The 24,203-nt window shown below is 51.3% G+C and overlaps 3 protein-coding genes across 7 annotated transcripts in view; 2 read left to right on the top strand and 1 right to left on the bottom strand.

The window, feature by feature from the left end:
• LRSAM1 (leucine rich repeat and sterile alpha motif containing 1) overlaps positions 1-4,986 on the top strand; it is a 189,201-nt gene extending 184,215 nt beyond the window's left edge. The window contains exon 26 of one of the 2 annotated variants that reach the window (XR_010182938.1): positions 4,468-4,986. The gene's annotated coding sequence lies outside the window, so the exon portion shown is untranslated. The remainder of the gene's footprint in view (positions 1-4,467) is intronic. The other variant, XR_010182939.1, reaches the window with a different exon arrangement.
• FKBP15 (FKBP prolyl isomerase family member 15) overlaps positions 1-18,126 on the bottom strand; it is a 58,883-nt gene extending 40,757 nt beyond the window's left edge. The window contains exons 1-8 of one of the 3 annotated variants that reach the window (XM_063936188.1): positions 17,952-18,126; positions 12,223-12,332; positions 11,953-12,034; positions 9,943-10,012; positions 9,719-9,793; positions 7,854-7,952; positions 5,498-5,647; positions 5,169-5,237 (exon numbers count right to left, since the gene is read on the bottom strand). In XM_063936188.1, the coding sequence (XP_063792258.1) occupies positions 5,169-5,237; positions 5,498-5,647; positions 7,854-7,952; positions 9,719-9,793; positions 9,943-10,012; positions 11,953-12,034; positions 12,223-12,332; positions 17,952-18,001 (705 nt within the window). In that variant the 5' untranslated portion in view covers positions 18,002-18,126. Of the gene's footprint in view, positions 1-5,168; positions 5,238-5,497; positions 5,648-7,853; positions 7,953-9,718; positions 9,794-9,942; positions 10,013-11,952; positions 12,035-12,222; positions 12,333-13,481; positions 13,698-17,951 lie in introns of those variants that run through there. The other 2 variants (XM_063936190.1, XM_063936189.1) reach the window with 2 other exon arrangements.
• Positions 18,127-18,318: 192 nt separating this feature from the next.
• The window catches only part of SLC31A1 (solute carrier family 31 member 1), a 76,790-nt gene continuing 70,905 nt past the window's right edge, over positions 18,319-24,203 (top strand). Inside the window, exon 1 of one of the 2 annotated variants that reach the window (XM_063936194.1) lies at positions 18,319-18,469. The gene's annotated coding sequence lies outside the window, so the exon portion shown is untranslated. The remainder of the gene's footprint in view (positions 18,470-24,203) is intronic. The other variant, XM_063936195.1, reaches the window with a different exon arrangement.

Consider the following 24,203-nt stretch of genomic DNA (forward strand, 5'->3'; position numbering starts at 1 on the left):
CCTTAATAGATCCCAATTTGAGACCCATAGACAATCCTGATTGCAGGAAATGTAGGAAAACGACCCAGTTGAAATTCCTCCATCGGAGCACTCCGCTGCTCGCACCACGCAACATATTTTCGCCAAATACGGCGATAATGCTTCGCGGTGACTTCCTTCCTTGCCTTTATCAAGGTAGGAATGACTTCTTCTGGAATGCCTTTTCCTTTTAGGATCTGGCATTCAAACGCCATGCCGTCAAACGCAGCCGCGGTAAGTCTTGAAAAAGACAAGTACCCTGCTGAAGCAGGTCCCTTCTCAGAAGTAGAGGCCACGGATCGTCCGTGACCATCTCTTGAAGTTCCGGGTACCAAGTCCTTCTTGGCCAAACCGGAGCCACTAGTCTTACTCCTCTTTGCCGTATAATCCTCAATACCTTTGGTATGAGAGGCAGAGGAGGAAACACATATACCGACTGGTACACCCAAGGTGTTACCAGCGCGTCCACAGCTATTGCCTGCGGATCTCTTGACCTGGCGCAATACCTGTCCAGTGTTTTGTTGAGGCGAGACGCCATCATGTCCACCATTGGTTTTACCCAACGGTTTAATAGCATGTGGAAAACTTCTGGATGAAGTCTCCACTCTCCCGGGTGAAGGTCGTGTCTGCTGAGGAAGTCTGCTTCCCAGTTGTCCACGCCCGGGATGAATACTGCTGACAGTGCTATCACGTGATTCTCCGCCCAGCGAAGGATCCTGGCAGCTTCTGCCATTGCCCTCCTGCTTCTTGTGCCGCCCTGTCTGTTTACATGGGCGACTGCCGTGATGTTGTCCGACTGGATCAACACCGGTCTTCCTTGAAGCAGAGGTTCCGCCTGGCTTAGAGCATTGTAGATTGCTCTTAGTTCCAGAATGCTTATGTGAAGAGACTTTTTCAGGCTCGACCACACTCCCTGGAAATTTCTTCCCTGTGTGACTGCTCCCCAGCCTCTCAGGCTGGCATCCGTGGTCACCAGGATCCAATCCTGCATGCCGAATCTGCGGCCCTCCAATAGATGAGCCTCCTGCAACCACCACAGAAGGGATACCCTTGTCCTCGGCGACAGGGTTATCCGCAGGTGCATCTGAAGATGCGACCCTGACCATTTGTCCAACAGATCCCTTTGCATGGAATCTGCCGAAAGGGATTGCTTCGTAAGAAGCTACCATTTTTTCCCAGGACTCTTGTGCATTGATGTACAGACACCTTTCCTGGTTTTAGGAGGTTCCTGACCAGGTCAGATAACTCCTTGGCTTTTTCTTCGGGAAGAAAAACCTTTTTCTGAACTGTGTCCAGAATCATCCCCAGGAACAGCAGACGAGTTGTCGGCATTAATTGGGATTTTGGAATATTCAGAATCCATCCGTGCTGCTTTAGCACCTCTTGAGATAGTGCTAAACCCATCTCTAGCTGTTCTCTGGACCTTGCCCTTATTAGGAGATCGTCCAAGTATGGGATAATTAATACGCCTTTTCTTCGAAGAAGAAATATTATCTCGGCCATTACCTTTGTAAAGACCCGAGGTGCCGTGGACAAACCAAACGGCAGCGTCTGAAACTGATAGTGACAGTATTGTACAACGAACCTGAGGTACCCCTGGTGTGAGGGGTAATTGGAACGTGGAGATACGCATCCTTGATGTCCAAGGATACCATAAAGTCCCCTTCTTCCAGGTTCGCTATCACTGCTCTGAGTGACTCCATCTTGAACTTGAACTTCTTTATGTACAGGTTCAAGGACTTCAGATTTAGAATAGGCCTTACCGAGCCATCCGGCTTCGGTACCACAAAAAGAGTGGAATAATACCCCTTCCCTTGTTGTAGAAGAGGTACCTTGACTATCACCTGCTGAGAATACAGCTTGTGAATGGCTTCCAAAACCGTCTCCCTTTCTGAGGGGGACGTTGGTAAAGCAGACTTCAGGAAACGGCGAGGTGGCTCTGTCTCTAATTTCAACCTGTACCCCTGAGATATTATCTGCAGGATCCAGGGATTTACCTGCGAGTGAGCCCACTGCGCGCTGTAATTCTTGAGACGACCGCCTACCGCCCCCGAGTCCGCTTGCGAAGCCCCAGCGTCATGCTGAGGCTTTTGTAGAAGCCGGGGAGGGCTTCTGTTCCTGGGAAGGAGCTGCCTGTTGCTGTCTCTTCCCTCGTCCTCTGCCTCGTGGCAGATATGAATAGCCCTTTGCTCTCTTATTTTTAAAGGAACGAAAAGGCTGCGGTTGAAAGGTCGGCGCCTTTTTCTGTTGGGGAGTGACTTGAGGTAGAAAGGTGGATTTCCCGGCCGTAGCCGTGGCCACCAAATCCGATAGACCGACCCCAAATAACTCCTCTACGCATCGCCTGTCCACTGTCGTGTCCATAAAGCTCTTCTGGCCAAAATGGACATAGCACTTACCCGTGATGCCAGTGTGCAGATATCTCTCTGTGCATCACGCATATAAAGAAATGCATCCTTTATTTGTTCTAACGACAGTAAAATATTGTCCCTGTCCAGGGTATCAATATTTTCGATCAGGGACTCTGACCAAACTACCCCAGCACTGCACATCCAGGCAGTCGCAATAGCTGGTCGTAGTATAACACCTGCATGTGTGTATATACCTTTTTGGATATTTTCCATCCTCCTATCTGATGGATCTTTAAGTGCGGCCGTCTCAGGAGAGGGTAACGCCACTTGTTTTGATAAGCGTGTTAGCGCTTTGTCCACCCTAGGAGGTGTTTCCCAGCGCTCCCTAACCTCTGGCGGGAAAGGGTATAAAGCCAATAACTTCTTTGAAATTAGCAGTTTTTTATCGGGGCACCCCACGCTTCATCACACACGTCATTTAATTCTTCTGATTCGGTAAAAACTACTGGTAGTTTTTTCACACCCCACATAATACCCTGTTTAGTGGTACCTGTAGTATCAGCTAAATGTAACATCTCCTTTATTGCCAAAATCATATAACGTGTGGCCCTACTGGAAAATACGGTTGATTCGTCACCTTCACTACCGGAATCAGTGCCTGTGTCTGGGTCTGTGTCGACCGACTGAGGCAAGGGGCGTTTTACAGCCCCTGACGGTGTTTGAGGCGCCCGGACAGGCACTAAGTGAGTGTCCGGCCGCCTCATGTCGGCAAACGACTGCTTAAGCGAGTTGACGCTATCCCGTAATTCCACAAATAAAGGCATCCATTCTGGTGTCGACCCCCTAGAAGGTGACATCCTCATATTTGGCAATTGCTCCGCCTCCACACCAATAACGTCCTCATACATGTCGACACACACGTACCGACACACAGCAGACACACAGGGAATGCTCTATACGAAGACAGGACCCACTAGCCCTTTGGGGAGACAGAGGGAGAGTCTGCCAGCACACACCAAAAAGCGCTATATATGACAGGGATAGCCTTATGATTAAGTGCTCCCTTATAGCTGCTTTTATATTAATATATATTGCCATTTATTTTGCCCCCCCTCTCTGTTATACCCTGTTTCTGTAGTGCAGTGCAGGGGAGAGACCTGGGAGCCTTCCTGACCAGCGGAGCTGTGACAGAAAATGGCGCCGTGTGCTGAGGAGATAGGCCCCGCCCCTTTTCCGGCGGGCTCGTCTCCCGCTATTTAGTACATTTAGGCAGGGGTAAATATCTCCATATAGCCTCTGGGGCTATATGTGAGGTATTTTAAGCCTTTTTAAAGGTTTTCATTTGCCTCCCAGGGCGCCCCCCCCCAGCGCCCTGCACCCTCAGTGACTGCCGTGTGAAGTGTGCGGAGAGGAAAATGGCGCACAGCTGCAGTGCTGTGCGCTACCTTAAGAAGACTGCAGGAGTCTTCAGCCGCCGATTCTGGACCTCTTCTTGCTTCAGCATCTGTGAGGGGGCCGGCGGCGTGGCTCCGGTGACCATCCAGGCTGTACCTGTGATCGTCCCTCTGGAGCTTCATGTCCAGTAGCCAAGAAGCCAATCCATCCTGCACGCAGGTGAGTTCACTTCTTCTCCCCTCTGTCCCTCGTTGCAGTGATCCTGTTGCCAGCAGGAATCACTGTAAAATAAAAAACCTAAGCTAAACTCTCTAAGCAGCTCTTTATGAGAGCCACCTAGAATTGCACCCTTCTCGGCCGGGCACAAAAATCTAACTGGAGTCTGGAGGAGGGTCATAGGGGGAGGAGCCAGTACACACCACCTGACCTGTAAAAGCTTTACTTTTGTGCCCTGTCTCCTGCGGAGCCGCTATTCCCCATGGTCCTTTCAGGAACCCCAGCATCCACTTAGGACGATAGAGAAATAGGAATAATTTCTGAAATCCAAGACTTGTGATGGATACCTTAGACTTCTGTTTTGGGGTGTTTCACAAGGATTAGAGGTATGAGGCATTACCAGCTCGTAGCTGCTCCCCCAAATGAATGAACAATAATTGCTGAACAATAATGTTTATGGATACTACTTCCTTTGTTCTTCTCTCAGACAGGTTCTACATTGTCAAGACAGCAGGGCATAAGCTCAACAGGAGATACAATGGTGTGTTTTAGCCTTGGAAGACCAACATCAATTATACCCCCTTATTGTCTCTTGAGTGGAGGTTGTAAGTAGGACAGTGCCCTCTCTACACATGACCTCCTGCTGTGTATAGTAATCACACATTCTTTTACAATCAAATGTCTTCTTGCTGAGTTCAATTACTGGATTGCTAATAACAGAATTGCAATTGCCGTACAGTTTGAAAATAACATTCTTCACACAGAATATACATTGATATAATATACAATTTGAACAGTATCATATTTTGGGATCAGATATCATATTTTAGAATCGGATAACGTGACTGATCACAACACTGCGCTCCCCATTCTTCATTTTATTATACGTATCCGTTGTTTCCTGATCTGAAAATCTAAAGGGTCTATAAAGTGTTCCCTTAAGAGATTCCAGTGCAAAACTGAAATCCCGAACAAAAAATATAATTACAAATGGTGAAGAAACTATAATAAAAGTCTGAGACACAAACATCCTCTCAGGGCTGTTTATTGTTGCACTCCGACAGTACAGATCCACAGTATCCGTTATATAATACCATAATTCTAGATTCCACCACCTCTATATGTATAAAATACAGTGCAAGGAGCTTCTCCTGCATGAACAACGCCCCCCATATTATTCTATTTCACCTTAATCACTTTGCCAGAGCCCAGTTTCAGCCGCAGGAATTTGTCCTTCTGCAAGTTCGAGTCAAACATCTGAAATACAAGGGGACAGCAGGAAATGGTAGAGATTACAGATGAAGTTGCAAGGTACCGAAACGCACCAGTCATTTCTAACATACTTGTAGTTAACACAGTTTTGTAGTAACATTACTTGTATCCAAGGATAACTATTGCCACCTTCCTCCAATCTGGCCCACGGTCAGTGATACCCCAATTAGTGTACTTGGGTCAATCACATGGGCGAAGAAGAAAGTAAAGCGATTGGTCACTGAAAACTGAAACATATCGGGTACCTGTCCAATTCCATGGTTCTGTAATAACCACCCTGTGTAGGCCACTTCCAACAGATCTCCAGCATCAGCTGCCTGCCCGTCCCCAGGGGTCAGGTCTTGGGTGAGAACGACATCTAGGGAGGGGGCAGAGTTACACTTGGCGATACAGACCTGTTGGGAGAGAGACATCTCTTAGGAGCAGATAAAATTACTAGATTAATAAAATATTACATCAATATACAAACACAGAACATAACATAAGGGTAGCAACAAGTTCAGTATCTATCGGACTTATTTCCTTCCGATCAGCAGCTCCGTACAACCCTTTGGATAACGGTTGTTCTAAGGTCATACAGAGAACAATAGTATATGGGACTATTAACCACTTAACTGACTTTATTTTTGTTTCTGTTTTTTTAAACGCTCAGAAATTGTTCTCTGATTTAAAAAAAGTTTTAAAAGTATTTTGAAATAAAATATAACAATTTTATAATAAAAAAAAATATTGTACATGGGGGGGGGGTGTTACACACACTCTCCCCCCCCCCCCCCCGTGTCCATAGGCCCCCCATGTAAAATTACTTCCCACAACCCCCATCAGAAATAGCCCCCTCAGTGGCAAAACATTCCCAGCGTTATCTACAACCACCCTTCTAGTGGTAATAGATTCCGGTGACAGAGCCCCCTCACCACAGTGTCAATGACCCTCCCCCCCCACCACTGTTTAGTCTCCCCCTCTTTATGTGTCACTGTGTGCATCATTTTTTTATTTGTAATATATAATCCCCACCCCAGCTAGAAAAATCTTTTTATGGGGCCTCCCCTACCCCACCCCCCACAGCGTCAAGAGATGACCCCCACTATTTTCACAGTCCCCCGCGGCTGCAGCTGATCTCTGCACGTGACAGAGATACGCATAGTTGTTCTGGGCAGGGGAACTATGTTCTCCTCCCAGAATTTTAGTTCCGGCATATGCAACCCGGAATACCGCTCGCAAGGCACTCTGAGGTATGATTTCAGGAGTGATGCCAGTGGTGAGAGACCAACACATCACTCCCAGGGGGCCGTAGCAGCAGCAGAGGGTCCTACATTTAAGATGGGGGAAGCAGCAGGCCAGCCAGACGTATGTGATGCAACCTGGACAGGTAACACCCCTGGTTACGGTCACATAACATACGTCAGTGCCAGGTAAGTGGTTAAGCTGAGCTCACCAGGGTTTGACAACCAATGCGAACATGGCCTCACTGGCAGTCGAAAATTTGCAGCATATCCACGCTGATGTAATGCGTATTCAGAGCAGCAGCCATTTGCTATCAGAGCCATGGGTTTGCAGCTGGTACATAATGCAGCTGCCAGGGTACTGACCAACCAGCCCGGATCCAGCCACATAACACCCGTTCTCTGCTTCCTCCGCTGCTACCTATAAGATGGCAAATCTATTTAGAGATTGACTTACGGACTTTCAACATGACCAGGGCCCAAGGTACCTGAAGCAGCTCCTGATCCCATACTGCCCCACTCGCTTACTGCCATCTGTAGATGAAGGACTATTAGCAGTACCTAGAATCTCCCAGAATTCATCTGGGGGTCGAGCTTTCAGCTATGGAACTCTCTTCCCTGCACAGTGGGGGTCATTCAGACCCGATCGCTGCTGTGCATTTTCGCGCAGCAGCGTTCAGGTCTGAACTGCGCATGCGCCGGCGCCGCAGTGCGCCGGCGCATGCCAGACAGCCGACGGCTATCTTAGGCTAGCGATCGCCTCTGCCTGATTGACAGGCAGAGGCGATCCCTGGGCGGGAGGAGGCGGGCCTAGGGGCACGGTCCGGGCAATGCAGGTGTGCCCGGACCGCTGGGGGGGTCGCGGTGACTGCGTGACGTCACACGCAGCCGCTGCGACCCTCACAGTGACGGGTAGTTCCCTGCCAGTGTGCAAGAGCTGCGCTGGCTGGGAGCTACTCATACAGTATAAAAGCATTGCCGATGTGCGATGCAAATGTACTTGTGCGACGGGGCAAGGACTGACATGCGGGGCGGACTAGCCCTGTGCTGGGCGTCCCCCCCGCATGTCAGGGAAGCTGATCGTAGATGTGCTAGATTTAGCACATCTACGATCAGGACTGAATGACCCCCAGTGTGTGAGACCCCCACTCTACAATGCTTCAAAAACAGATTCAAGACCAGCCTGCTTACTGACGCGTTTCACTAATATTACTTTAGTTCCTAAAAACAGAATGACATCCCAAATGCTTCGTTCTCTTTTCTGTTAGCCTTATTTTGTAGCTTGTGTTTTTAAATGCCCTTTGATTCCTATTGGAAATGCCACATAAATAACATTGTTACTATTAATCTCTCATAAACGACAAGCGAAAGACTGTACCTGCTTACTGAAATCCACCGCGGCGGTCTCCGACTCGAACATAACAGACCAGCTCTGTCTCTGGTCGTCGTAGAAAGCCGCATAGTTATTAAGCTGCACCTGCAACGACCACAAGACAAAAGTTTGCAGCCATCAAACTGGACGACTATTATCTACCCATCTCTCCACATGTCAGGAACTATTTTATTGCCCAACACCTCCCATCGAGTGAGGCAGACTTATTTCCACCCGCTTTCTCAGCCTGCAAAGGGGTCAATCCAATTTCCCGCAAAATTTGCAGCCCCTTGGAGGCTGCGAACAAAAACCTGCGAGTTGGCAGTAATTGCTTGCCCCGGAGAAAACATTGAGGGGAACTGAATTGACCCCAAAGTGTTTGTAATGAGGGCGAGGTCAGCTTTGCTTCTTGTGTCCTGCTACCTAGTGCGGGAGACCTACCATCAGCTGTGTACCCCTTCCGCAGAAGGAGACTACATCCCCAGGGGTCCAACGTCCCCCCCATAGCACTACAGAAACATGTATTCAGACTAGCACTCAGCACATCCAAATACTATTTAAAAAAAACCCAAACATTAAAAACAAGAAAATGAATATAAAAATAATTTTAAAATAAATTATTTTAACTTGTATACCAAAACATTTGGCGAGACGGATCCGAAAAGGTGTAATGTCGCATATTTTTCTTTATAAATTGCGTCTCATTATAGCAGACACGGTGAAACACCACTCACAGTGTACAGAGACGCTGGACTGCAAGTTCAACCGCACAGGAATTAGTTTTATACACGTGCAGTCGCAGATGAAGCACAATGGAACTTAGGGGGTCATTCCGAGTTGATCGCTAACTACATTCGTTCACTGTGCAGCGATGAGGCAAAAAAATTGCACTTCTGTGTATGCGGCGTAATGCGCACACGCGGCCCACTATTACAACGAACGATGTAGTTTTACACAGGGTCTAGTGATGCTTTTTCAGTCGCACAGGCAGCCGCAGAGTGATTGACAGGTAGTGGGCGTTTCTTGGTGTCAACTGACCGTTTTCAGGGAGTGTTTGGAAAAACGCAGGCGTGCCAGGAAAAACGCAGGCGTGGCTGGGCGAACGCAGGGCGTGTTTGTGACGTCAAAACAGGAACTGAATAGTCTGGAGCTACTCTGAAACTGCACAAAATTATTTTGTAGCCACTCTGCGATCCTTTCGTCCGCACTTCTGCTAAGCTAAAATACACTCCCAGTGGGAGGCGGCATAGCGTTTGCACGGCTGATAAAAACTGCTAGCGAGCGAACAACTCGGAATGGCCACCTTTGGGAAGGAGGAGAGGCTGATGCGCTGTAGGCTGTGACAGGGATCGCCGGCGGCAACCAGTGTACTATACACATGGGTGTGTAACAGACTACATGTGCCGCAGACGTGCTGTGAATTTGGGGTGTATGTTTCTGGTACCCAAATATAAATTATGTCGCAAATCAGGCGATTATTCATTGCCAAAGTTGCCACATTCACAGTGCCCAGCACTGGGCACACTCCTACGCATTTCCAGAACCGCCTGTCTCAGCTCTGTGCGGACACACAGCGTAGCACATGCGCCGTACTAGTTGGTATGGATATTCACACGCATACAGTAGCGAAAAAAATCTCTCCGTTCTGTGAACATCAGCGTTGTGTGGGAATCTGGCCCAAAGCGTTCAGATAATTATTGCATATTGCGCCAGGTTCACCGGTATCACAGCAATTGGTGTTATCGCCATAAATCTTAATTATTGCAGTGAATTCCGCCTCACCACAGCTATCTGATAAACGTGCACAGAATTATAGGATGAGAGCGTAAACTTCAGCATAGGATCATCCCATGTTATGACACTGTACTTACCGTGAACGCAAAGCCAGGGTGTATCCGGACAGCGGTGACCGGCTGCTGCTGGCTGATGTACAGAAGGATCCTATACTGATGTGCAAAGGAAAAGATCAGAGGGGTCAGCGAGTGGTGCAGCGTTACAAGACGCAGCACAGACAAATTCATACCCAAAAATGTTAGGTCTCATGCAAGATTTTATGCTACGGAAACATGCAAGACGCAGGTAATATACCACTCACCTCTTTAGTATTGTGATTACCCAGCACAGCTGCCCCAAATTTGCCCTGCTTCACGTACTGCCCGCTCACACTGCACAAAGAGATGAAGGAGAGAGTTTACCGCACCCAGGAGATAAGATCTGACAATGGGGGTCATTCCGAGTTGATCGCTAGCTGCATTCATTCGCTGTGCAGCGATGAGGGGGAAAAATGCCACTTCTGCGCATGCGGCGCAATGAGCACGCGCGACGTACTATTACAACGGCCGATGTAGTTTCACACAAGGTCTAGCGAAGCTTTTCAGTCGCACTGCTGGCCGCAGAGTGATTGACAGGAAGTGGGCCTTTCTGAGTGTCAACTGACCATTTTCAGGGAGTGTGCGGAAAAACGCAGGGGTGCCTGGAAAAACGCAGGCGTGGCTGGGCGAACGCAGGGAGAGTTCGTGACGTCAAAACAGGAACTGAATAGTCTGAAGTGATCGCAAGCGCTGAGTAGGTTTTGAGCTGTGGGAGCCGGCATAGCATTTGCACGGCTGCTAAGAACTGCTAGCGAGCGGACAACTCGGAATGACCACCAATGTACGCATAATAACTAGCTACCAGTCCTGATTTCTCACCATCGCTGCAGACAGCACTTATGGGGCTCAAACATCAATCACAAAAATCCATTCGCTGATTGTGCGTCCCCCCCTGCCGGATTTAAAGACTCTCCAATCCATCAATATGCGCCCGTTTTACACAATCATCTGCAAAACATCAACCTGTGACCCTCTAGGTCAGGCTTGTCCAACCCGTGGCTCCCCAGATGTTGTGAAACTACACATCCCAGCATGCCCTGCACAGTTTTAGCATTCCCTAATAGCAAAACTGTGGCAAAGCATGATGGGACTTGTAGTTTTACAACAGCTGGAGAGCCGCAGGTTGGCCAGGCCTGCTCTAGGTATTGTGAAACTACAAGTCCCAGGATACACTGCCTGGTATTTGCAGTCATGCGGGCCTTACCTACACACAGGCAACACAGTATACTGGAAACCAGTGACATCACCTAAACAGGAAGTGACTCAGTGACATCACTTGCTCCTGCTTCAGTTATATGGTGCATCCAGTTATGGTTTAAGCAGATAACACGTCAGCTGCAAATCTAAGGGGGGTATTCAATTAGCTCCGGCAATTTCTGAGCTATCCAATGTACCACGCCTAGGCGGGGGGAAAAAGGCACTAATTGAATCCCCCCCTATGTGGGAGGGATTAAGTAATAGAATATGCTATTACTGTGACCAGTGCGCCCGTCACAGACAGAGAAGAGGCAGATTATTTCATGGTATAATATTCATGAGGAAGCATACTGCCAAATCACTAGGAACAATGGGCCTAATTCTGAGTTGATTGCAGCAGCAAATTTGTTAGCAGTTGGGCAAAACCATGTGCACTGCAGGGGAGGCAGATATAACGTGCAGAGAGAGTTAGATTTAGGTGGGGTGTATTCAAACTGAAATCTAAATTGCAGTGTAAAAATAAAGCAGCCAGTATTTACCTTGCACAGAAACAAAATAACCCACCCAAATCTAACTCTCTCTGCACATGTTACATCTGCCCCACCTGCAGTGCACATGGTTTTGACCAACTGCTAACAAACTTGCTGCTGCGATCAACTCAGAATTACCCCCCATGATCTCACTGATATTTCTGTATGAGGTGCCTGGTCCCCAGTGAATCGAAAGGCTGAAATTTCATTGGATCAGCTCACTAAACAGCTGTGTAATTAATAGGTGCAATTAATCATAACTGCCATGTGACATCATGACTGGGCAGAGAGCAGACGGCAGGAAAGTGCTCCGATGTGGTTCCGGCAGTGAAGTGCACAGCTACAATACTCCAGCACTGGGAGTACTTATGTTTGTTCCTGATACTGCAGATGATAAATGGCTGCTACATGATATGAGTTCAGGGTTTGGCTCTCTCGCTGCCGGTACTCTGGAAGGTAGCCTGGGCTCTAAAGGAAGACACAGAACACATACGACACAGAACTTACTATTTATAGGCATGAACCGCTGTGGCTAACAGTACGGAGGGCGCAGGGCCAGCTGCTCCGGTGGGCTTGGGGGATTTGGTACCTGGCAAAAGAATAAAGAACGGTCAGGACATTCCGGACATCATTCCTACACGTGGAAACCAGCACAGCTGCCTCCCTTCCTGCCACCCCCCACCAATCTCCACAATGGCTTCAAAGACTACATTCAGTACCCCACCCCCTTCAGTGTTTAGGGGTTCCCAGCACGAGTCAGGAGACGCGGATTCTTACCAGCGGCCACTGGGCCCTTTTTCGGCTGCTTGGGTGCCGTGTACTGGAAGGACTCGTTCCCAGCTGCAGAAACGGTCTGGTCCAGTCCAAACAGGGAGGCCAGCTTTGCCCTATGCAGAGGGGGGGATAAAAAGCACCTTTATTATGCTGGGATCCAGCAGAAGACACCCTGATATTATACTGTGATTACATGGACTTCAAAGACATCTGATTCACCACTGATGTGTAGAAGTATTCACTCTCTCCCAGTGTTACGTAAGGACATCACCATGATAAATATCAGATTACACTTCAACTGCATTAAACTTCGGTCAATCAGTGGTAAAAAACATAAATAAATAAAAATTAATGAATTGAAACAGTGCCCCCTAGTGGTGGAGATAGCATGAAATCCAGCAGAATGCGTAATTGGCATTATGTCGACAAATAAAAATAAAAAAACGATTGCAAAGTTGCGTTATTGCTTGTAAAATATAATTAAGACCCCCCCCCCCCCGAGTTTGTTTTTTTCTGAACAGAAGAGAACAGTAAAATAACAATACAGCCAGATATAAGCAGCACATAATAGCCCACTTGTTATAATCCCATAAACACGTGATACTGGATAGAGTCCCATAGTGTTCTACTGCCAGTAATATAATGCATATAGAACATGGGCTGCATATAGCAACATTTGCATTTGTCTGTCTATACTACAAGCTCATCTTTTATTGGTTGCTACGGGTTACAGCATCTTACTGCTCTTTTGCACCATGCTGTTAAATAATACCATTAAAATCAGCGGAAGCCAGCCATTGGTTCTTCACCCAAGATGGCAAGACTAAACACACATTATCATCGCACAAGGACGCCGCTACAGGACCAGCAGCTAATGCCACTATGGTGCCATCATAGTGGCTCTGAAATCACCCCCATTTTGTGTCATCTCTTCTAGGGGTAGACTATTCCACCTGGGTAATCCTACGCTTAGCGCCCAAGATGGCTGCTGCACTTGGTACCTATAAGGGTGGAATACACAACCCTTGGAAGTTATTACCCAAAATGCCTTCACCAATCCTGCATTATGCTTTCTGTGGACTTAAGATTTTTCTTTTATGTCTGTGTTGCTTGTCTATTGTTGTATTACTCAAATCCTCCGTATCATGTGCATTGTTTTTGATGTCTGTAAAGCGCCTTGAGTCCTGTTGGAGAAAGAGCGCTATATAAATAAAATTATTATTATTATTATTATTATCACTCCAATCAGCCGTCACACTGACCCATGGTTCTCTTGCCAGAGGTAGTCTCTCCTCCATGGCTGGGACATGCTTCCTGGGTGGTTATACGTGGTTTAGAATAATCCTCAGTTCCCCCGGAGGACACATAACAGTTACGTAGCCCAACACGCGTGTGTGGTATCTGTCACCTCCCTGCAGAAGCCACCGTAAACCAACAAAAAACGCTTAACAGCAAACACCCGTCTCCTTTCCCAGGCAGCGAGAGAGAGAGGAGCCTGCGATGGGATCAGGATGTCTGCATTGCAAATCTTAGCTAATTGCAGTAATGCAAATCATCTGACACTGGTTTAAGAGCCCTAACTAAGGGGCCGGCCACTCGCTGCCTCAGTCCTGTCTTCCGTGTCCTCCTTAGTGGAAGGATTTCATTCAGACGTGACCTTCGCTTCATAAGGGCAATTCACAAAATAGCGTACAGAAAGAAATCTATATACAATATATTTACATATCTATATATTCTGTATATCTGTGAAATTCCCAAACTGGAGACAGTAGGCTGAACTTCAGCCACTGTGAAAGAAAACTATCGAAAAACTATATAGTTTGCATTAATGATTTGTATTGATCTATAGAAATGAATGGGCCACAGACATCCACGCAAATGCCCAGCTAATGGCTTACTAAACCCATACTTTTTTATAATCCCCGGAACTTCATTTCACGACCAGCCAATCATATAATGGCTGATGTGGCTAAACATTTGTGATTGGCCGAGTAGCTAAATTCCACAGGAAGCAGTTTGCTCCGCCCATTACATTTTATTTATTATTTGGTTATTTCTATTTCCTGTGGATTATAAGAATGGTTTGGATTTCCCGCTTTGCATTAGAAATTAGAAAAGCCTGACACTGGAATTTCCCATAGGATTACGGTGGTGCCATAAAGTGCATACAGTGTTGTTTTTGTTTTTAAAATAACCTTTTGTATACTATATTTATACAATGGGCAACATTGTTAAAATGGAACAATTGAAATGGCAACATTTCCACACTAATAGTTCCAATATTTTGTTTCCCATTCTCACAGTACTCTCATGGGCAGGAATGCTGGGAAGAGCTGGTTATCAGCATGGTGAAGGTAGGAGGGTAAGGGGGTGAAGGTAGGAGGGTAAGGGGGTGAAGAAGTGTTAGCTTTTGTGTTTTCCCCATAAATGTGACCAGGCCAATGCAGATTCGTAGTGGACCCTAAGCTGCAGGTTTCCCTGCTACGGAAGGAGTGACCGGGCCTGTCTACCCTGGCGTGCTGGTTAATACGTTAACCAGGAGACTTTCCTATTTAAGTGGGGAACAGGTCCGACTGAGTAACGCTGGTAAATGTTTTTATTTAATTTGTTTCCTCCACTCAATTACTTGTAGAGAGTCTCACATTCAGTTCAACAGCCCAGTGGGGTTTTGGCACGCTGGAAGCACCATGGAAATGAATGGCCTATTGCTATAAATGGGAAATGCTTCATTAACGCTGATGAGAATATATCCAGTAACCTCCTATCAAATGCGGTTTCTAATTGCATTTTTTAAAGGAGACGTCAATGAATAACCATCCTAGCAAGCAGGTTACCAGGCTTCATGAACATATAGCCAATAGGGGCGCTGCGGCGCGGGTTAATAGGTACGGCAGCTTTCAGGGATTAAAATAAATATAATTTCGTGTTTTACAGAACTGTTTCATAAAAGAAAATCAGACAAAAACTCTGGAGCTCATTATTGGGGCTACAGGGTTTAACAGACAGGTGCTGCTGGGAGTTGTAGTTCCACAACAGCTGGAAAGCCACAAGTTGCTTAAGCATGAATCGATCTTTAAAAGAGATGTCACATCTGAGAAATAAGTGCTCCGAATAAAAAATATATATATATTTTACAAAAGCAATAAAAACTTTTTGTGTTTGTCACAGTGGAAGTTGGCTTTCACGTTCCTAGCTTCTGCTTTCCACTTCTCCAACGTATTCACACTAATTACCTCCTTCCGGGTGATTTGCTTAATTCGGTGAATATTAACCCCCAGTGCACATCACTCAATAGGACGCACGGAACATCACCATATTAACACTGAAATCAATGTCGGTTTGGCAGGGAGTGTCTCAAAAAAACGCTGCACCACTGAAACAGTTCCATCCCCACCCTCACACCCATGGGGGGAGGGAGGGAACCCGCTCTTACTGACAGGGGGGGAGGGAGGGAACCCGCTCTTACTGACAGGGGGGGAAGGAGGGAACCTGCTCTTACTGACAGGGGGGGGAGGGAGGGAACCTGCTCTTACTGACAGGGGGGGGAGGGAGGGAACCTGCTCTTACTGACAGGGGGGGAGGGAGGGAACCTGCTCTTACTGACAGGGGGGGAGGGAGGGAACCTGCTCTTACTGACAGGGGGGGAGGGAGGGAACCTGCTCTTACTGACAGGGGGGGAGGGAGGGAACCTGCTCTTACTGACAGGGGGGGAGGGAGGGAACCTGCTCTTACTGACGGGGGGGAGGGAGGGAACCTGCTCTTACTGACGGGGGGGGGGGGGGGGAGGGAGCCTGCGCTTACTGACAGGGGGAAGAGAACCTGCTCTTACTGACAGGGGGGAGGGAGGGAACCTGCTCTTACTGACAGGGGGGGAGGGAGGGAACCTGCTCTTACTGACAGGGGGGGAGGGAGGGAACCTGCTCTTACTGACAGGGGGGGAGGGAGGGAACCTGCTCTTACTGACAGGGGGGGAGGGAGGGAACCTGCTCTTACTGACAGGGGGGGAGGGAGGGAACCTGCTCTTACTGACAGGGGGGGAGGGAGGGAACCTGCTCTTACTGACAGGGGGGGAGGGAGGGAACGAACCTGATCTTACTGACAGGGGGGAGGGAACATGATCTTACTGACAGGGGGGAGGGAACCTGCTCTTACTGACAGGGGGAGGGAGGGAGGGAACATGATCTTACTGACGGGGGAGGGAGGGAACCTGATCTTACTGACGGGGGGGGGGAGGGAGCCTGCGCTTACTGACGGGGAAGAGAACCTGCACTTACTGACAGGGGGGAGGGAGGGAACCTGCTCTTACTGACGGGGGGGAGGGAGGGAACCTGCTCTTACTGACGGGGGGGAGGGAGGGAACCTGCTCTTACTGACGGGGGGGAGGGAGGGAACCTGCTCTTACTGACGGGGGGGAGGGAGGGAACCTGCTCTTACTGACGGGGGGGGGAGGGAGCCTGCGCTTACTGACAGGGGGAAGAGAACCTGCACTTACTGACAGGGGGGAGGGAGGGAACCTGCTCTTACTGACAGGGGGGAGGGAGGGAACCTGCTCTTACTGACAGGGGGGGAGGGAGGGAACCTGCTCTTACTGACAGGGGGGGAGGGAGGGAACCTGCTCTTACTGACAGGGGGGGAGGGAGGGAACCAAGATTGGCTTACTGAGTTTCAAAGCATTACATGACCAAGGCCCAAGGTACCTGAAACAGCTTCTGATCCCATACTGCCCCACTCGATTACTGCGATCTGTAGATGAAGGACTTTTAGCAGTACCTAGAATCTACCGTAATTCATCTGGGGGTCGAGCTTTTAGTCATGCGGCTCCGACTCTATGGAACTCACTTCCCAGCACAGTGCGAGAGGCCCCAACTATAGAATCCTTCAAAAGTAGACTCAAGACTTTCCGGTTTACTCAAGCATTTCCATAGTGTCTCTTTTAGTATCTTCATGCTTCTGTATTTTATGAAAAATGTACTTCATTATTTTTCTGTACTATATTATGCTGTGTATCTGTTAAGCGCCTTGAGTCCTATTGGAGAAAGAGCGCTATATAAATAAAATTATTATTATTATTATTACTGACAGGGGGGGAGGGAGGGAACCTGCTCTTACTGACAGGGGGGGGAGGGAGGGAACCTGCTCTTACTGACAGGGGGGGAGGGAGGGAACCTGCTCTTACTTGACAGGGGGAAGGGAGGGAGCCTGCTCTTACTGACAGGGGGAAGGGAGGGAACCTGCTCTTACTGACAGGGGGAAGGGAGGGAACCTGCTCTTACTGACAGGGGGGAGGGAGGGAACCTGATCTTACTGACAGCGGGAGGGAGGGAACCTGATCTTACTGACAGGGGGGAGGGAGGGAACCTGATCTTACTGACAGGGGGGAGGGAACATGATCTTACTGACAGGGGGGAGGGAACCTGCTCTTACTGACAGGGGGAGGGAGGGAACATGATCTTACTGACGGGGGAGGGAGGGAACCTGATCTTACTGACGGGGGAGGGAACCTGATCTTACTGACAGGGGGGAGGGAACCTGCTCTTACTGACAGGGGGGAGGGAACCTGCTCTTACTGACAGGGGGGAAGGAAACCTGCTCTTACTGACAGGGGGGAAGGAAACCTGCTCTTACTGACAGGGGGGAGGGGGGATGGGGAACAGCCGCGAAGGGAAACTAAACGCTACCCTGCCATCATGCCAGTGTGTTGGACGCTCCCTCCGCTCTCAGGGGCCACTCACCCTCCTGTGGGGGACAGGAAGTCTGTGTCCTCCTCATCTGGCACAAACATGTCGGCGTGGGATGTGGGGGACCGGGCTAGGTGCCCAGATGTGCCGAGCGGCAGACGCTGTTTCCGGGACGCCTGACGATCACGGGGCTGTCAGCTGACCCCTCCGCTCCCCGCCCACCCCTGCTGCTCCTGCCGTAAAGGAGAAGCCGGTTTTTGCTGCAGTGACCGCAACGTGGCGCCCGTGATCTCCTGTGGAACGCAGAAATGAAGCGCTTCCGTGCGGTTCACGCCTCACTCTGTGCCAGCCAATCAGGGGGCGGCCTATGGGGTGGGGGGGTTATAGCAATAGGAGGGCGTGTGAGAGTTTCATTAAAGGATTGCGTAGCGCCACCCCCAGGGTCACGTCATGGGGGCGGGGCCTGGCTGGCGGATGTGTCAGTGTCTCTGACTTGTCTCTCGGTCAATGTGTGAGGAGGAGCCGTGAGGTGACCGCGGGCGGAGAGGTGAGCGGCCGGGGCACACAGCCAGGTGAGCGGCCAGGCATACAGGGACACCGTGCCTGCTAGCACTTACCTGCGGGAGCAGAGCCCTCTGTGTGACCTATGGGATCCGCAGCTGCACTAATGCTCTGCAGGGTAACCTGTATCACATGACCAATGTGGGGACTCCCTCACCCCCATATATACTGGAGTAAAGGAGGGACTCCCATCGCCCTCCCCCCAACACTGGAGTAAAGCAGGTATTGCATCACCCACAACACTAAAGTAGGGACTCCCTTCCCTCGCTCCCCCCAGCACTGGAGTAAAGTATGGATTCCCTTCCCTCGCTTCCCCCCAACACTGGAGAAAAGTAGGGACTCCCTTCCCTCGCTCCCCCCCCAGAACTGGAGTAAAGTAGGGACTCCCCTTCCCTCGCCGCCCCCCCCAGAACTGGAGTAAAGTAGGGACTCCGTTCCCTCGCTTCCCCCCATCACTGGAGTAAAGTAGGGACTCCGTTCCCTCGCTTCCCCCCAACACTGGAGTAAAGTAGGGACTCCCTTCCCTCGCTCCCTCCAACACTGGAGTAAAGTAGGGACTCTCATTCCCTCCCCCCCCCCCCCCCCAACACTGGAGTAAAGTAGGGACTCCCTTCCCTCGCTTCCCCCCAACACTGGAGTAAAGTAGGGACTCCCTTCCCTGATTCCCCCCCCCTACACCAGAGTACAGAAGGGACTACCTTCCCTCGTTCTCCCCCCCCCCCCTCCCCCAACACTGGGGTAAAGTAGGGACTCCCTTCCCTCGCTCCCCCCAGCACTGGAGTAAAGTAGGGACTCCCTTCCCTCGTTCCCCCCACAACACTGGAGCACAGTAGGGACTCCCTTCCCTCGCTCCCCCCACAACACTGGAGTACAGTAGGGACTCCCTTCCCTCGCTCCCCCCACAACACTGGAGTATGGTAGGGACTCCCTTCCCTCGCTCCCCCCACAACACTGGAGTACAGTAGGGACTCCCTTCCCTCGCTCCCCCCCAGCACTGGAGTACTGTAGGGACTCCCTTCCCTCGCCCCCCCACAACACTGGAGTACAGTAGGGACTCCCTTCCCTCACTCCTCCTAACACTGGAGCAAAGTAGGGACTCCCATTCCCCCCCAGCACTGGAGTACAGTTGGTACTCCCTTCCCTCGCTCCCCCTCAGCACTGGAGTACAGTAGGGACTCCCTTCCCTCGCTCCCCCCCAGCACTGGAGTACAGTAGGGACTCCCTTCCCTCGCCCCCCCCCCCCCCCAGCACTGGAGTAAAGTAGGGACTCCCTTCCCTCGCTCCCCCCCCCCAGCACTGGAGTAAAGTAGGGACTCCCTTCCCTCGCTCCCCCCTAGCGCTGGAGTAAAGTATGGATTCCCTTCCCTCGCTCCCCCCCAGCACTGGAGTAAAGTATGGATTCCCTTCTCTCGCTCCCCCCAACACTGGAGTAAAGTAGGGACTCCCTTCCCTCGCTTCCCCCCAACACTGGAGTAAAGTAGGGACTCCCTTCCCTCGCTTCCCCCCAACACTGGAGTAAAGTAGGGACTCCCTTCCCTCGCTTCCCCCCAACACTGGAGTAAAGTAGGGACTCCCTTCCCTCGCTCCTCCCAACACTGGAGTAAAGTAGGGACTCCCTTCCCTCGCTTCCCCCCAACACTGGAGTAAAGTAGGGACTCCCTTCCCTTGCTCCCCCCAACACTGTACTAAAGTAGGGACTCCCTTCCCTTGCTCCCCCCAACACTGGAGTAAAGTAGGGACTCCCTTCCCTCGCTCCCTCCAACACTGGAGTAAAGTAGGGACTCCCTTCCCTCGCTCCCTCCAACACTGGAGTAAAGTAGGGACTCCCTTCCCTCGCTCCCTCAAACACTGGAGTAAAGTAGGGACTCCCTTCCCTTGCTCCCCCCAACACTGGAGTAAAGTATGGATTCCCTTCCCTCGCTTCCCCCCCAACACTGGAGTAAAGTAGGGACTCGCTTCCCAACACTGGAGTAAAGTAGGGACTCCCTTCCCTCGCTCCCCCCAACACTGGAGTAAAGTAGGGACTCCCTTCCCTCGCTCCCCCCAACACTGGAGTAAAGTATGGATTCCCTTCCCTCGCTTCCCCCCAACACTGGAGTAAAGTAGGGACTCGCTCCCTCCAACACTGGAGTAAAGTAGGGACTCCCTTCCCTCGCTCCCCCCAACACTGGAGTAAAGTAGGGACTCCCTTCCCTCGCTCCCCCCAACACTGGAGTAAAGTATGGATTCCCTTCCCTCACTTCCCCCCCAACACTGGAGTAAAATAGGGACTCCCTTCCCTCGCTCCCTCCAACACTGGAGTAAAGTAGGGACTCCCTTCCCTCGCTCCCTCCAACACTGGAGTAAAGTAGGGACTCCCTTCCCTCGCTCCACCCCAGCGCTGGAGTAAAGTAGGGACTCCCTTCCCTCGCTCCCCCCAACACTGGAGTAAAGTAGGGACTCCCTTCCCTTGCTCCCCCCAACACTGGAGTAAAGTAGGGACTCCCTTCCCTTGCTCCCCCCAACACTGGAGTAAAGTAGGGACTCCCTTCCCTTGCTCCCCCCAACACTGGAGTAAAGTAGGGACTCCCTTCCCTCGCTCCCCCCAACACTGGAGTAAAGTATGGATTCCCTTCCCTCGCTCCCCCCAACACTGGAGTAAAGTATGGATTCCCTTCCCTCGCTTCCCCCCCAACACTGGAGTAAAGTAGGGACTCCCTTCCCTCGCTCCCTCCAACACTGGAGTAAAGTAGGGACTCCCTTCCCTTGCTCCCCCCAACACTGGAGTAAAGTAGGGACTCCCTTCCCTCGCTCCCCCCAACACTGGAGTAAAGTATGGATTCGCTTCCCCCCCAACACTGGAGTAAAGTAGGGACTCCCTTCCCTCGCTCCCTCCAACACTGGAGTAAAGTATGGATTCCCTTCCCTCGCTTCCCCCCCAACACTGGAGTAAAGTAGGGACTCGCTTCCCAACACTGGAGTAAAGTAGGGACTCCCTTCCCTCGCTCCCCCCAACACTGGAGTAAAGTAGGGACTCCCTTCCCTCGCTCCCCCCAACACTGGAGTAAAGTATGGATTCCCTTCCCTCGCTTCCCCCCCAACACTGGAGTAAAGTAGGGACTTGCTTCCCAACACTGGAGTAAAGTAGGGACTCCCTTCCCTCGCTCCCCCCAACACTGGAGTAAAGTAGGGACTCGCTCCCTCCAACACTGGAGTAAAGTAGGGACTCCCTTCCCTCGCTCCCCCCCAACACCGGAGTAAAGTAGGGACTCCCTTCCCTCGCTCCCCCCAACACTGGAGTAAAGTAGGGACTCCCTTCCCTCGCTCCCCCCAACACTGGAGTAAAGTAGGGACTCCCTTCCCTTGCTCCCCCCAACACTGGAGTAAAGTAGGGACTCCCTTCCCTCGCTCCCTCCAACACTGGAGTAAAGTAGGGACTCCCTTCCCTCGCTCCCTCCAACACTGGAGTAAAGTAGGGACTCCCTTCCCTCGCTCCCTCCAACACTGGAGTAAAGTAGGGACTCCCTTCCCTCGCTCCACCCCAGCGCTGGAGTAAAGTAGGGACTCCAATTCCCCCCCAGCACTGGAGTGCAGTTGGTACTCCCTTCCCTTGCTCCCCCCAGCACTGGAGTACAGTAGGGACTCCCTTCCCTCGCTCCCCCCCAGCACTGGAGTACAGTAGGGACTCCCTTCCCTCGCTCCTCCCAGCACTGGAGTAAAGTAGGGACTCCCTTCCCTCGCTCCTCCCAGCACTGGAGTAAAGTAGGGACTCCCTTCCCTCGCTCCACCCCAGCGCTGGAGTAAAGTAGGGACTCCCTTCCCTCGCTCCCCCCAACACTGGAGTAAAGTAGGGACTCCCTTCCCTTGCTCCCCCCAACACTGGAGTAAAGTAGGGACTCCCTTCCCTTGCTCCCCCCAACACTGGAGTAAAGTAGGGACTCCCTTCCCTTGCTCCCCCCAACACTGGAGTAAAGTAGGGACTCCCTTCCCTCGCTCCCCCCAACACTGGAGTAAAGTATGGATTCCCTTCCCTCGCTCCCCCCAACACTGGAGTAAAGTATGGATTCCCTTCCCTCGCTTCCCCCCCAACACTGGAGTAAAGTAGGGACTCCCTTCCCTCGCTCCCTCCAACACTGGAGTAAAGTAGGGACTCCCTTCCCTTGCTCCCCCCAACACTGGAGTAAAGTAGGGACTCCCTTCCCTCGCTCCCCCCAACACTGGAGTAAAGTATGGATTCGCTTCCCCCCCAACACTGGAGTAAAGTAGGGACTCCCTTCCCTCGCTCCCTCCAACACTGGAGTAAAGTATGGATTCCCTTCCCTCGCTTCCCCCCCAACACTGGAGTAAAGTAGGGACTCGCTTCCCAACACTGGAGTAAAGTAGGGACTCCCTTCCCTCGCTCCCCCCAACACTGGAGTAAAGTAGGGACTCCCTTCCCTCGCTCCCCCCAACACTGGAGTAAAGTATGGATTCCCTTCCCTCGCTTCCCCCCCAACACTGGAGTAAAGTAGGGACTTGCTTCCCAACACTGGAGTAAAGTAGGGACTCCCTTCCCTCGCTCCCCCCAACACTGGAGTAAAGTAGGGACTCGCTCCCTCCAACACTGGAGTAAAGTAGGGACTCCCTTCCCTCGCTCCCCCCCAACACCGGAGTAAAGTAGGGACTCCCTTCCCTCGCTCCCCCCAACACTGGAGTAAAGTAGGGACTCCCTTCCCTCGCTCCCCCCAACACTGGAGTAAAGTAGGGACTCCCTTCCCTTGCTCCCCCCAACACTGGAGTAAAGTAGGGACTCCCTTCCCTCGCTCCCTCCAACACTGGAGTAAAGTAGGGACTCCCTTCCCTCGCTCCCTCCAACACTGGAGTAAAGTAGGGACTCCCTTCCCTCGCTCCCTCCAACACTGGAGTAAAGTAGGGACTCCCTTCCCTCGCTCCACCCCAGCGCTGGAGTAAAGTAGGGACTCCAATTCCCCCCCAGCACTGGAGTGCAGTTGGTACTCCCTTCCCTTGCTCCCCCCAGCACTGGAGTACAGTAGGGACTCCCTTCCCTCGCTCCCCCCCAGCACTGGAGTACAGTAGGGACTCCCTTCCCTCGCTCCTCCCAGCACTGGAGTAAAGTAGGGACTCCCTTCCCTCGCTCCTCCCAGCACTGGAGTAAAGTAGGGACTCCCTTCCCTCGCTCCCCCCCCAGCACTGGAGTAAAGTAGGGACTCCCTTCCCTCGCTCCCCCCCCCCAGCACTGGAGTAAAGTAGGGACTCCCTTCCCTCGCTCCCCCCCCAGCACTGGAGTAAAGTAGGGACTCCCTTCCCTCGCTCCCCCCACAGCACTGGAGTAAAGTAGGGACTCCCTGCCCTCGCTCCCCCCCAGCGCTGGAGTACAGTAGGGACTCCCTGCCCTCGCTCCCCCCCAGCGCTGGAGTACAGTAGGGACTCCCTGCCCTCGCTCCCCCCCAGCGCTGGAGTACAGTAGGGACTCCCTGCCCTCGCTCCCCCCCAGCACTGGAGTACAGTAGGGACTCCCTGCCCTCACTCCCCCCCCCCCCACACTGGAGTACAGTAGGGATTCCCTTCCCTCGCTCCTCCCCAGTACTAGTAGGGACTCCCTTCCCTCGCTCCCCCCCCAGCACTGGAGTAAAGTAGGGACTCCCTTCCCTCGCTCCCCCCCCAGCACTGGAGTAAAGTAGGGACTCCCTTCCCTCGCTCCCCCCCCCCCCCCAGCACTGGAGTAAAGTAGGGACTCCCTTCCCTCGTCCCCCCCCCAGCACTGGA

The sequence above is a fragment of the Pseudophryne corroboree genome, chromosome 8, assembly GCF_028390025.1.
Source record: "Pseudophryne corroboree isolate aPseCor3 chromosome 8, aPseCor3.hap2, whole genome shotgun sequence".
Taxonomy (NCBI): Eukaryota; Metazoa; Chordata; class Amphibia; order Anura; family Myobatrachidae; genus Pseudophryne; species Pseudophryne corroboree.